This window comes from Syngnathoides biaculeatus, chromosome 18, assembly GCF_019802595.1.
Source record: "Syngnathoides biaculeatus isolate LvHL_M chromosome 18, ASM1980259v1, whole genome shotgun sequence".
NCBI classification, from domain to species: domain Eukaryota; kingdom Metazoa; phylum Chordata; class Actinopteri; order Syngnathiformes; family Syngnathidae; genus Syngnathoides; species Syngnathoides biaculeatus.
The window spans coordinates 13,600,670-13,614,070 of NC_084657.1; the positions used below are offsets into that span (position 1 = coordinate 13,600,670).

Genomic DNA, 13,401 nt, shown 5'->3' on the forward strand with positions numbered 1-13,401 from the left:
TCTTATAGTTTGATGTGTCACAATATCAAAAATACTAGCGTCAAAGTTCTGTTGTTCATTTCACAAATTCTTGGTCAGAAAACTGTGTTTTTGGTGAAACCAAGCCATATTCAACAGTTGAATAAGAAAAACTGGAGGAACAAGGAGGAACAAGAGACCGTAATGTAGTTTTGGGTGCTCATATTGTCTGCCAGTGAAGGAATCAAATAAATGAACTTAATCTACATCTTTGAGTTTTAAATTTTAAAGAAGATACACGCTTTATGCTGGCTTCCCTCAGGAGGACGCTCACGCTCTGATTGCGTTCCCGCTCTCTGCTTTATCCCAGAAAACAGCGCTCGAGTGAAAAGACAGCCATAAATCCAGATGTTGAAGCCTCTCCTCCTTGGTGACACTCTGCATTGTGTCCCAACAACCCTGACGCCACTCCTCCTGCACCTTTGTTTGCCCACCCTGCCCCCTCACTTGGCCTGATTCAACTGTGACTCCTCCACCCGATCCTGAAGCTTTTCTTCCAAGGGGGGTGCGGTCCATCCAGTGAAATCCTTATGAATGACAACCGATCAAACACAACACGCAGAACCACTAAAAAAGGCCCTGCTACTCGTGGACTCATGTTCAGTAAAGGGGGGAAGTGATGACTCAATGCCACAAATCAAGTTGGTTTACAGGAGTGGCGGTATGACCGTACCAATAAAGGTTGTTGCTACTGCTTATTCTGTTCGGGTCATGGGTAGCTGAAGTCGATCCCACCTAAATTCAGGCAAAACTTGGACTGGGTGCCAGTCAGTCACAAGGCGTATACATATAAAAGACAGGCAATCATTTGTACAGTCACTGAGTTGGAAGTGAATCGACAATGCTTACACTAGTTAGGCGAGCGAGTCACTTTAGAATCCGTAACACATTGGCACATTTATAAGATTCATATTCCTCAATGTCATACAATTCTAAAACATTGACACGTTCAGGAAAGTAAATAAATTCTTAACTTCCATTTTGCTTTTTCTTTCGCTTTTTGTGACTTTTCAAAAGAAAAGGAGATCCACTGGTGTCAATTGCTGAAGTTATCCAGGCTTCAGTAGCAGTCGTTTTATTGTTTACCGTTTTAAGCAATTTTGAAGATAAGCATTTTGAAATTGTGAAAAGTTGTGCATTGAAAAGGAACATGCTCAATTTGATATTTTAACCTCCCACCTCAAGACCGTCATAGCAGCTGGCATTAACAAAAGAAATCAATAGTCCCTCAAGAACGGAAGAAGATCGGTTGTCGAGCATCGGCCCTTCAGGGCAGCACTGGCAAATGAAACTGTCACAAATCTGACCTTTTCGGTCTGCGAGGCTTTAAAATCAATAGGGAGGGCTCTTGCTATAACACAGGACCAGAAACAAAAACTTTTGGAGAAATCAAGAAAAAAATAAAAATCGAGGGGGAAATCTGGAACTATTCCGAATTTGAATTCTGCTTCCAAGACCAACCGGGTTCTTGCAACCCGATAGACTCTACAGTCTAGTTTTGAGGGAACAACATCTTAATTCAAGGCGAATAACTGACCTAGAATTACAACCATAGAGTGGCACGGAGACATTTCAACAGAAGCAGGAGACGTAACGAAGACTAAGTCCAACAACTTCCAAATACCTTCATGCAATCATACAAGCAATCTTGTGTAGCAAATCTATAGAGAATCTTATCAAGGGCTGTCCGTATCTGTATGCTTCCCGCTAGAAAGATGACGTTACCTCAGCAGCCACCTGAGACCAGCCAGGGACAACAACACATTTATTTCTGGCAGCGTTACCTCAACACCACACATTTCACAGGTTCGCTATATTGGATGTTACCAACTAATTAGAGGACGGGTGGCACGGTAGTTTGATCAAAAAGAGCAAAAGAGCCTGTCAAATAAATGTTTCCCAGCGCGTTTCATTGTTTTCCCGCCTCATGACAGGTTTCACGTTAATTTGATGATTGAACATCAAGCTACAACACAGGCTAACACTGCACCTTTGCCTTATTTAGCAACACATTTCCACCACTCTTGAAGTGTGACTGGAGAATTCCGGAAGAACTGATAAAAAATATCCAAGACTGAGCAAAAATGTGGACTGAACTAAAAACATACCACATATTGTATCACAGTGCTGAACAAAAATGTACAACAATAACAAAAAGAGCAAATAATCCTATTATTGTAATTAGCATTGAAAGTAGCTAATACTTAAACTATTTTGGTTGAGGTGAAACTATGTGAGACCGAGCAAAACCTTTAGACAAAAGTGGAACTATCCAACACTGTCAAGGGGAAAATGTTAACCACTGAGTAGACAATCGCAGGGCACGTGAAAAAAAAAAAAAAAAAAAAAAAAACAACCATTCAGACTCAAAATCCCACTCAAGGCAATTTAGAGTAGAGTAGGGTATATGGGAGGAAACCGGAGTGCCTGGAGGAAACAGGGAGGATATGCAAACTCCACACAAGCACGGCCAGGATTCGAACCCCGGTCATCAGAACTGTGTGGCAGACAACCGGTCGGTCACTGTGCCGGTGAAAATATCCCAGGCAGTATTGAAATGGAAAAAAGCCACTGGAAAAAAATGGAATGGAATACAGCAAACAACCAAGACTTGACAAATCTTTGAGGATACCGAAAATGCTTTGCACCTGACTATACTTACATTGTTCAAATTTCCAAGATTGATCAAACATATTTAGGCTTCCGAAAATATCGGACAAAAACCTTGAGGAAGTATTGACGATAAAAACAGAAGTAAACCTGACAATGAAAAATATCAGTCTCTGACGGGAAACATTTTACAAGTGCTGAAAATTTGCAAAACTGAGCCGAAGTCTTCATATTATTGTCCACAAAAATAACTGAATGGAAAAAAATGGTAAGGCAGTCTAATTGTACATTTTTAGCAGAAATATTTCAGAAAAAAAAAAAAGTTAAGACCAAAAAAAGAGATCCAAGACTCAAATAGACTGGACAAAACTATTTTCCTTTTTTTTCTGGACAATACTGAAAATGAGACCAACCAATCCAACAGTACTGAAAACATTTGAGACTTAAAAAAAAAAAAAAACGTATAGTTGAAATTGAAGATATAAATGTGATGAATTCAAAGTCTGCGCCACATGACCCCCCGTGCCTTTCAGGCCTTGCTGGTGTACAAAGTTCAAACGACGGCTGGGCCACAGAGGATGCTCGCCCCAAAAATGTGCTCACGTTGCCAATTCTGACAGTAAACAACCAGTTATTGCAATAGCGCATACCCTGCACATCTCGCAGTGCTTTATTCTCCCGGGGGAGGGGGGGGCAACACAAAGGCTGAGGCATCTTAACACCGGGGGGGTAATTTCAGACGGAGCGTCCACGGCTCCCACTGGGATGAGCTAACCCACCGTTGCCAGGCATTACATCATGACGGTGAGTCATAGTGCGAGGTCAGGAGAGAGTTAAGTGCACACCCTGCAAAGGTACAACAAGGCGGTAGATTTCATGGCAGGGAACGCAAGGAAGAGCAGCAAACCAAACAGCAGCTGCACATCTTTGAGTCAAAGAGCCAATCCCGGTCTTGACGGCTGCGCTGCGGTCGATAAATCATGAACTCGCGCCGATGAAGTATGCTCGGTTTTGAAGGCGGCGAGGTCGGCCGAGGGCTTGGAAAAGTGGACATTTGTTTTTTGATATTCAGGCCAAGGAATCTGTCTGAACCAAGTGAACAAAACTAACTGCAGTAAATGTGGAACGAGTGATTCGTCAATCGGTAAGGGTTTAGCATTCTGTGGAACATTCCGCCCCACGACCAGCTAACACAATCTTGATTTACAAAAAAAAACATAAAAAATGTTATCCATTTATTTAAAGACTATGGTACCCATATATGGCTGTGTGACATCTTCGCCAGCGCGACAGGCCCTTAACAGAGTAAACATTGTCGGCAACATTTAGCGGTCAGTATAAGCATTAAGGGATGACCCGCATCCCGACCGTAAGCGGCGTTAATTGGCTGTTGGTTACCGAGCAAAGTTACTAATTGAGCACAGGCGCAAAGTTTTTCTTCTAACCCAATGCCGTCAGAAGCAAACAAAACATAACAAGGCATTAATGGGGATTACTTGAGAGGATAATCTATGGCCCTGGACGACGCCAGACACCATTTTGGGATGAGATCAGGCACTGACACACCTCATAGTGCTAATGGGTTATTCCAACAACATTAAAGTGATCTTGAAAGTCATCATCGTCTACAAATTGGCTACAATCAGATTTTTTTATTGTAATGTATCTGGACTTATAACAGCAATCATTCCACTCACATTCACTATAATTTTGCACTTATGGTTAGAAGGAAAGCTTTCTCTACAGTATTGAACAGATGCAATGAGGATCAAATGGCGAACTGAATTTTACATCCCATGTGAAGTATAGTTAGTTTGAGTCACTGAGGTCATTATAAATGGACAGTTTTGGCTTTCCAATTAAAAAAAAAAAAACATTCAAATCCAACAACTACATTTTACTTCTATTGCCATGAAGTCAAACACGATCTCAAATCATCGTTTCCCATTGACATGAAGGGAAATATCATTAATCTGTTCAAAATTGCCCCAAGCCCGCTCCCCCCCCAAAAAAAATTACGAAATATGGGGAATACGGTACATTTAATAAGGAAAACACCCAACTGTTGTATTTTATTTTACAAAAACTGAGTTAAAACATCATAAAACTATAAAATTTATATCAATAATTTATTGCAGCTCCTGGTGTGCTTGACTAGGCCACCTGTGCGTAGTATCATATATATATATATATCCATATACATTTATAAACCTTGTGTATGAAATGCGCTATACAAATAAATTTGCTTTGCTTTGCTTCAACAGTTTCCCAATTTGTGTTACCATGGAGATCGTGACCAGTTTCAATGCAGCTGGAAGTAGCACGAAACAAATTTAAGCCTAAAATAAATAAAAAAAATAAAAACCTCTAGCTACCAAAGTGCTGTTTGTTGTCAAGTGAGATGCGTTCACTTCCACCATACAGGACTCATATGAAATGTTTGCCCACAAACCAAAGCGAAAAAACATCTGCATGAGACTAAATGATTAAAGTTCTAAAAATCTCAATTTAGCAGAACGTCAGTAGCTGCCATGCTGCTAGAGCAACTGCTACAAATAGTCATCTTATAAAGCGAGGATTTTGACCGACCATAAAATGCGTGCAGCGTACTGCGGTGTGGTTTTGCAGCAGTACTTGTTTCCATATTCCTCCATTTGTGACAGGCTTGGGACTTGTCAAGATTAAATGACATGTAAGAGCACATAAAGTACACATTGGAACTTATCTCGTACACTACATTTAATGGAGGCTTAAACCGTCAACATGGGTTGAAAAATGGACTGCGCATTTTTTAAAAATCATAACTACACCCTAGTCCTTTCTTGTTCTTTAACTTGACCTGACTCCTTACACTTAATAATGTATGTTGTGTACATAGTGTGCGAACTCTTTTGAAGCGACTCGTCATATACATAACACAAGCAGCAGTGGGGGGGACGGGGGCATTTTTTCGTATAATTTTTGTGCTTCTTTTCCCTCCACATTCACTTTTCAATAGGACACCCTCAGCGCTCACACAATGCAAATGGCTCACGGCCCTATTCATGCACTTATTAATATGCAAAAGGCCAGCCCATCAGCGTCGAACGGTGGCGAGAGATGAAATAGAGCGAGCGACTGTCAAATACAAATGCAACACTAACAAATTCAGGGCGAAGAAACACTGGCACACGGCGAGTATTTATGAATAATTAAGCTTTAGATTGAACTTTCCTTGGTGATATAAACACCCCTGCGAAGTATTAAACGGAGTCAATCTCATTTTTGGTGGAGAGTGAAAACCTTTGGGTTTGACATCAAGTGAGGAACACGAGCCAAGATTCAGAATTTATTTCGAGGTACTTTCATAGGATACTTAACATTTTGTTTGAAGCTACCTGTTTTACTTGTGAACAAAAGTACTCCGACATATGACAAGTACTGTATATTTTACCTCACAATTCTTCAACTAAAGAGACTTCAAGCTGTTTTTCCTGCCACTCTGAGTCGAGGCTTACTGTCAAACTAAACATTAAAGAAGAATTACACTTTGTGTATTTTAAACCAAGCCACATTGCCTTAAGAACAGCTGGCTAGCTTAGTGCTCATATGTAATAGTAAACGCCACTGACATCCTAACAGCATCGAGTTTTGTGGATTTGGAACCATTTCAGGAATGGATATTTTAATATGAACCGAGGAGCAACACGTGAGAGACGTTCTAACACGTACAGGCATATATTCTTTATCCTCTACATAAAGTGATTAATATTACAGCTTCTTAGTGAGTCACAGTCGTAGTAGAAGTACTATTCTTCATTTGTGTCTGCATGACTGATATTATATTCCCTCATAGTGGCCAAGGGGGCCAATGAAATCCAGTATTAAATCATCCAATCCAGCCATTATCAAAGCCACTCATCCTCACAAGAGTCACAGAGAAACCTGGAGCGTATCCCAGCTAGCTTCGGGCAAATGGCGGACTGCACCCTGAACTGGTCGCCAGTCAGTCAAAGGACATGTATCGACACCATCACTGAGCGGGAATCAATCCCACACTGCCCGTACCAAAGTCAGGCGTGTGTACCACCAGTACACCATCAGTGACTCCAGTATAAAAAATCATGATGAAAAAAAAAATCACATTTTTATATTCCACTTATGTTATGATGCATTTTTTTTTTTTTTATATAAAGTACAAAACCATACAGTGCTATTTTTTCCATCCATTTTCCAAGCGGCTTTTCCTGAATCACGGGAGTGCTGGAGCCTATCCAAAACAACACATGTCTGGCGGACTACACCCTGAACTGATTTCTTTTTCATTCATTCATTCATTCATTCATTCATTCATTCATTCAACCAACCACTATAGTCTCTACCATTGTTCCACCAAGTGGTACAGTCCATTTCACAATGAGTCAGTTCAGGGTTAGCATTTTCACTACAGGTTGTGTTGGCAGAACAGCAGTATCTACGTCATCTTGATAATCTAAAGCACAGGTGTCAAACACAAGGCCCGGGGGCATGATTTTATGTGGCCCACAGAGGCTAATCAACTTCTTCGATTCTAGTGAAAATCTGTACTGAAATTTCAAATTGTCATACATCATACATGATAACAATGACATATTATAAGCAACAATGGATGAAAAACATTACCCTTGATTTGTGATTCCAAAATTAGCTCACAAATTTCATGTGTAAATATGAGGAGGCAATTAAAGATTTTTATGGTTTCGTAGTCATAACGACCCTCTGAGGAAAACTCTATCTAAAATGTTGCCCGTGACAAAAATGAGTTTGACACTCCTGATCTAAAGCATACTGAAACAACAGCACCCTAACAGAGGAGTACCAAATCATAGGTCTACAATAAAAACATATTGCCTACCGATGTGAACTGTGAGAATGAGGCTTATCAGGTTCTACCTTTTATGGCTCGACGGAGGATTTTTGAGCAGTGGTTATCTCCGTTCGGAACCTGTTATGTGTTGATTACCATGACGCAACAGAGTAACACGTGTTGATTCTGTCACTTTTACACACAGATGGTGCAGTAACAAAGTTCCAGAGGCTTGTATTTATTCCGAGTGCGACCTTATAATTTTCCCCTTGTTTGGTTGCTTTTTCTTCCCCCCCCCCTCCCCCCCGCCACCCCGAGTTCCCCTTCATTCAAAAATAGCCCATATTATTTTCATAGTGGCTTTGAACACGCACAACCGCATTGCACTTAAATTCACATGTGTTTGCCATTTAGCAGTCGTACAATTTCTCTTGCAACTTTCACTGTGTCCTCATCTTTTTTGTTGGTCGGTGGTTGGAGCTAAATCTCGACGCTCAATGCAACAAAACATCCTTTTGGATGTGAATGAATTACGAGATAATGGTGACGTTTGTGTTGTCTTCACCTTGATTAACCTACCTTGCTCAAATTTGAGCAAATTATAGAAGAGAGACTAAAACATGAATCACACAAGGACAGTGAAGAAGTACTTCAAACGTGATGCTCCGTTTCACCGCCTGTGTTGTCTTGGGACTCCTTGTTCGCCACTTTGCCTTCAGATTCCAATAAATAAATATATAAAAATGAAATATTTGCAAAAGCCTTCAGACTAGAGAGATTCGTAAAATTCCCGCCATCCATAAACAGTTTATCATTCATCAAAATCCAACAAGATTCTTTACAACAATGTAGCAACAGAGAAGGAAATCGTATTTCATCCAAGGAGGCAACGGCAGCCCTCTACTGTTAATTCGAATACCAGAGATCTGATACATTGACCTCACGGAGGGACAAAAAAAAATCTAATTAGACTTTTGATGATGATAATATTGGTATTGGTAATATTGGTATTCACAGATGATGTTGTGATCTGCAGTGAAAGAAGAGAGCAGGTGGAGGAACAGTTAGAAAGATGGAGGCACGCACTGGAAAGGAGAGGAATGAAGATTAGCCGAAGTAAAACAGCAGAATGTGTGTGCATGAATGAGGGGGGCGCAGGGGGAAGAGTGAAGCTCCAGGGAGGAGAGATGACGAGGGTGGACGACTTGAAATACTTGGGGTCAACAATCCAGAGCAATGGTGAGTGTGGGAAGGAAGTGATGAAACTGGTCCAAGGAGGTTGGAACAGCTGGCGGAAGGTGTCTGGTGTCCTATGTGACAGAAGAGTCTCCGCTAGGCTGAAGGGCAACGTTTATAAAACAGTGGTGAGGTCGGCCATGATGTACGGATGAGATATGGTGGCACTGAAGAAACAACAGGAAGCAGAACTGGAGATGGCAGGAATGAAGATGTTGAGGTTCTCGCTCGGAGTGAGCAGGTTGGATAGGAGTAGAAATGAGCTCTCTAGAGGGACAGCCAAAGTTGGATGTTTAGGACAGAAGGTTCAAGAGAGCAGACTTCGATGGTTCGGACATGTCCGGAGACGAGAGAGTGAGTATATTGGTAGAAGGGTGCTGAGGATGGAGCTGCCAGGCAAAAGAGCGAGAGGAAGACCAAAGAAACGGTTGATGGATGTTGTGAGGGAGGACATGAGGACTGTGGGTGTTAGAGATGAAGATGCATGAGATGGCGACCTCTAACAGGACAAGCCGAAAGAAAAAGAAGATGATGATGATAATATTGGTGTTTACTCAGCCCAAGCAGTTGTTGGGACTAAAAACTGATTTGCGATAGTATTTTAGATTTTTTTTTTTTTTAACCAACCAAGAGGGTCTAACATGGTGCCCTGCTTGATCCTGGCTGACTATGTGCATGTGTATTTTCTCAAATCAATCAGCATTTTTTGGGACAGATAAGGACAAGTCGCTATCCATATCAGCAATCACAGAGTATACTCAGAATTTACACACAGAAAATTTAAGAATGAGACTCACAGAGTATTTTCACACCAGTTAGAAATAATCCGAGACCAGTGACATGACAAATCGAATCCTCATAATTTAATCGCAACAACACCGCGAGCCAGAGAGGGCGGAGTCACTCACGGCAGAAGCAAACATTTTTCAATTTTTGTTGACTCAGACTGTGCGAAACTAACTTGTCCGATGGTGGCTAAGGCGAATTGTCAAATCAGCAAACACAACTAAAGTGAGCACACCATCCTGTGTGAAATCAGGATCCCGTCGGCAAAACCCAAGCACATTTCGTCGCGGCAGTCTGAACTCCGGACGAAAGACCTTTATCTTGGTTTTAGAATTTGAATGTCTCAAAAAAGTTCTGCAAGTCTCATCTCAGCATCTTCACCAGCCTCAAAATTTAATTACCACTGAACTGAAACAGGAACGGGAAATCAATAAAGCCAATTAGCTTGCTGTGCCTTCTAATAAGTAATACCACCATTACCCTTTTAATACACCCCGGCCTATCAAATAACGCGATCAATTTCTTTGACTTTCTTCGCCTGCCGCAACAGAGCGGCACCAATTCAAAGATGTCTAATTATCTTCCTCTCTGTTCATTTAAATTTTTTTCTCTTCATGATCTTATGTGCAGTACAGTAATTTTTTTTTCGTTTTTTTTTTTTTAAATACGGGAGAAAGTCTGAGCAATGAAACATCGTCGACCTGGCTGTAGGACAGGGAGGACAGACTGACCGCGGTAGTTGACCCATTAAAAAATAGAAGCATAAGCAAGTAGACAAAAATTTATAATTGGAGACTGAAACTGAACTCAAATTAGGCTGAAATGATAGCCGAAGCCTCATGAAAACTGTGATTATAGCATATTGTTACTCCAAATCAATTGATTTGACCTTCCCCAAAATAAACAATACACGTGGGTTTGCAACAAGTGTCAAATCTTGTTCGGATATGAAAAGTTTAGTCTGACAACTCTGATTTCTCAGAAAGTGGTATTTGTTTGATGTATGTCACTACAATCTAAACCCTGGTGCACACCACAGAGTTTTTCCAGAAGTGACAACGAGGATGAAGAGTTCAACGGATTTGGTGATTTTTAGTGAGATTGAGAGTTTGGTAAACTAGTGATGTTGTTTAGGTTATAATTATCGTAATAACTGTTATTGTTATGTCAACATAACGCCTATACATGTTACATTAACAGACACCTATATATTATTTTTTATTTCCTTTCTAGGTAAAATATCTGATCTTTGGCCATGATTTTATTAAATAAATTCCTCCCCAAAATTGTGACAGTGCATTGCAACTTCTATATGATTCTTTTCTTCTTCATTGTGCATTTTATGGCTGGTGCGATTTATCCTCTGAAGCGATTTATAATTCATAAAATACGATAAATAGTTGTAATGAGAAGGTTACACGGAGCAGAAAAAACTGTGTGACTTTCAGCTCGTCTGGTCAGGGGGTGCCACACCGAGTCACTCAAAATGTGTTTAGCACAGGTTTTATGTTGGGATGTCATACCTGAGGCAACCCACACATTTTTTTTAATCCACCCTTGCAAATTTAAGATCCAAAATGCTTAATCAAACCACGTAATTTCATTGATGGAAAGGCCGCAGGCCTAACATAAACGTATGCTGCAAAACGCCATAGACGGGCTAAACGACATTTGTAATGATGTAACTTTAATTTCGAACCTTGAAACAGATGCTAATTTAACATAAACGGACCAGCCCTCAGCTGCAAAGCTGCACTGACGCAATCAATTTAGTCTGTGGGAATATATACTCAGACATATTATTTATCATGTTTTCATATCAAAGTTATGAAAAGTATGGCTTTTGTTAAAGCTGTCAGGCTGCGACTTCAAGCACGTGCTTCTTTACTCAAAAACTTTCATTTTGTTTTTGAAGATGACTGTGTCAATACTACAGGCAATTTGATCCATCTTATCCTCACGAGGGTTGTGGGGAGTGCTGGAGCCCATCCCAGCTATCAAGGGGCAGGAGGCAGGGTACACCCTGAACTGGTTGTCAGCCAATCGCAGGGCACATGGAGACAAACACCCGCACTCACAATCACACCTAGGGGCAATTTAGAGCGCCGAATTAATGTTGCATGCTTTTTGGAATGTGGGAGGAAACCGGAGCAAACCCCACCCGGGCATGGGGAGAACATGCAAACTCCACGCAGGCGGGTCCGGGATTGAACGCGGGACCTCAGAAGTGTGAGGCTAACGCTTTACCAGCTGATCCACCGTGCCACCCACTCCAGCTAATTTCAGTTTTCCAAAAATCAATTCAGCTGGAAATTGTGACAACGGCTCATCCGTCGGAACTGGAGAGACTAAAAACGGATAACGATGCCGAAGGAGAAAGACTCGGTGCTGTCAGGGAGATATCTGAGAGGAGACAAAGATGACACACTGGAGTCATTCGGGTAGCGGGCTGATTTTTTTTTGTCCTTTCTAGCCACGTTATAAGTGACAAATCTACTTGACCCACGAGCGACCAGCTGTGGCGTTGGAGTGGTCGGACATGACAAGACGCGGTCAAGTCTGTGCTTGCCAGTGGAAATAAAATCAATAGAAAGCAATAAGCACCATGCTAAAAATACCCGTTTTTCCAGAATTTGGAGAGTAGAATGTGGGCCAGTACTGCCTGAAAATGAAAGGCCTTGTCAATGAATATTTGTGTCTGATATTGCAGCGCTGGTCAGCACATGTGCTAAATATAACAGAGAGAAGAGACCTTGGTGCCCATAATGCCTAACTTGGCTCTTTGTAACCGGGCGGACGTCTCGTAAATCAACTATTCTTTCCATCTCCAAAGGCCCCTGGGAGCCCTCCAAACTACACTACGCCTATAGAACTGGCGAGCAGATGGAACGAGGAGGAGGAGGAGGAGGAGGAGGTTTGAGTTGAATGTGGTGGGAGGGTTTAAAAAAAATACAAAATAAAAAAAGCGTCCCCGAACCACAGGAGCCTCGGTATTGCCAGTTATTTTACGCACACGGTGACTATTTGGCAGTCTCCAACCGGATTAGAGACCACGGTCAGTTCTGTCTAGACTCTCATCTTGAAACTGTTCCCCTCACCATGCACATCGGAAAAACAGAAGACAACCGCAGATGCGTTCGCTTCCCCCATTCATTCATTTTCTGAGCCGCTTATCCTCGGGAGGGTCGCGGGAGCGCTGGAGCGCAACCCAGCTAACTTCGGGCAAAAGGCAAGACTGCACCCTGAACTGGTCGTCAGTCAATCGTAGGACACAAATCAGAACAATCACTTTAGTGGGAACTGAATCCACACTGCCTGCAAAAAAAGAACTTCTGAACATTTGCACACATGATGCAGGATTTGACACGTTTAGGGGTGATTTCAGCGTTGGAAAGGAATTGGAGTGGACCACACGATGTGGAGCCGTGATGGTTAAGTATCCACATAAAAATAACGTGAAAAAAATTCCAAGTAGCTTGAATATATCCACAAAAGCTCATTTTTAGCGTGCCAGACTGATTCCAAGCCACCACATTTAGAAACCTTAGTAGGTTGGTGTTGGTGGGTAACTTTTGGGTCCAAGCGCGGTGCCCCTCCGCCGGTAAACAAGCCTCCGGGTGGCTGCCGGTGTCTCCGGAGGATGCTGTACCAGCATACAAGTCCACCTCCATTAAAAAAAAAAAAAAAAAAATGAAACCTCATAAATAAACTCACCTGCGCAGGCAATGTAGAGGAATCCCCAGAGGACGTCCCTTATTTGAAGCATCTTTAACAGCGACTCGACTGATATTCTCCTCGTTTATTAAAACGATGGTAAACAACAACAGCCAGCGGGCGGATTCTGCTCGGGTGCCCGTTTGCGCGCAACAATGAGTGACAAGCAGCAGCGGCGGCGGCAGCGGCGGCAGCAGCAGCAGCAGGCGCGC

General features: G+C 41.9%; 1 protein-coding gene across 2 annotated transcripts in view; it reads right to left on the minus strand.

Moving 5' to 3' along the window:
- ncam1a (neural cell adhesion molecule 1a) overlaps window positions 1-13,391 on the minus strand; it is a 218,333-nt gene extending 204,942 nt beyond the window's left edge. For both annotated transcript variants that reach the window (XM_061803331.1, XM_061803332.1), the window contains exon 1: window positions 13,190-13,391. In XM_061803331.1, the coding sequence (XP_061659315.1) occupies window positions 13,190-13,241 (52 nt within the window). In that variant the 5' untranslated portion in view covers window positions 13,242-13,391. The remainder of the gene's footprint in view (window positions 1-13,189) is intronic.
- Window positions 13,392-13,401: the final 10 nt, after the last annotated feature.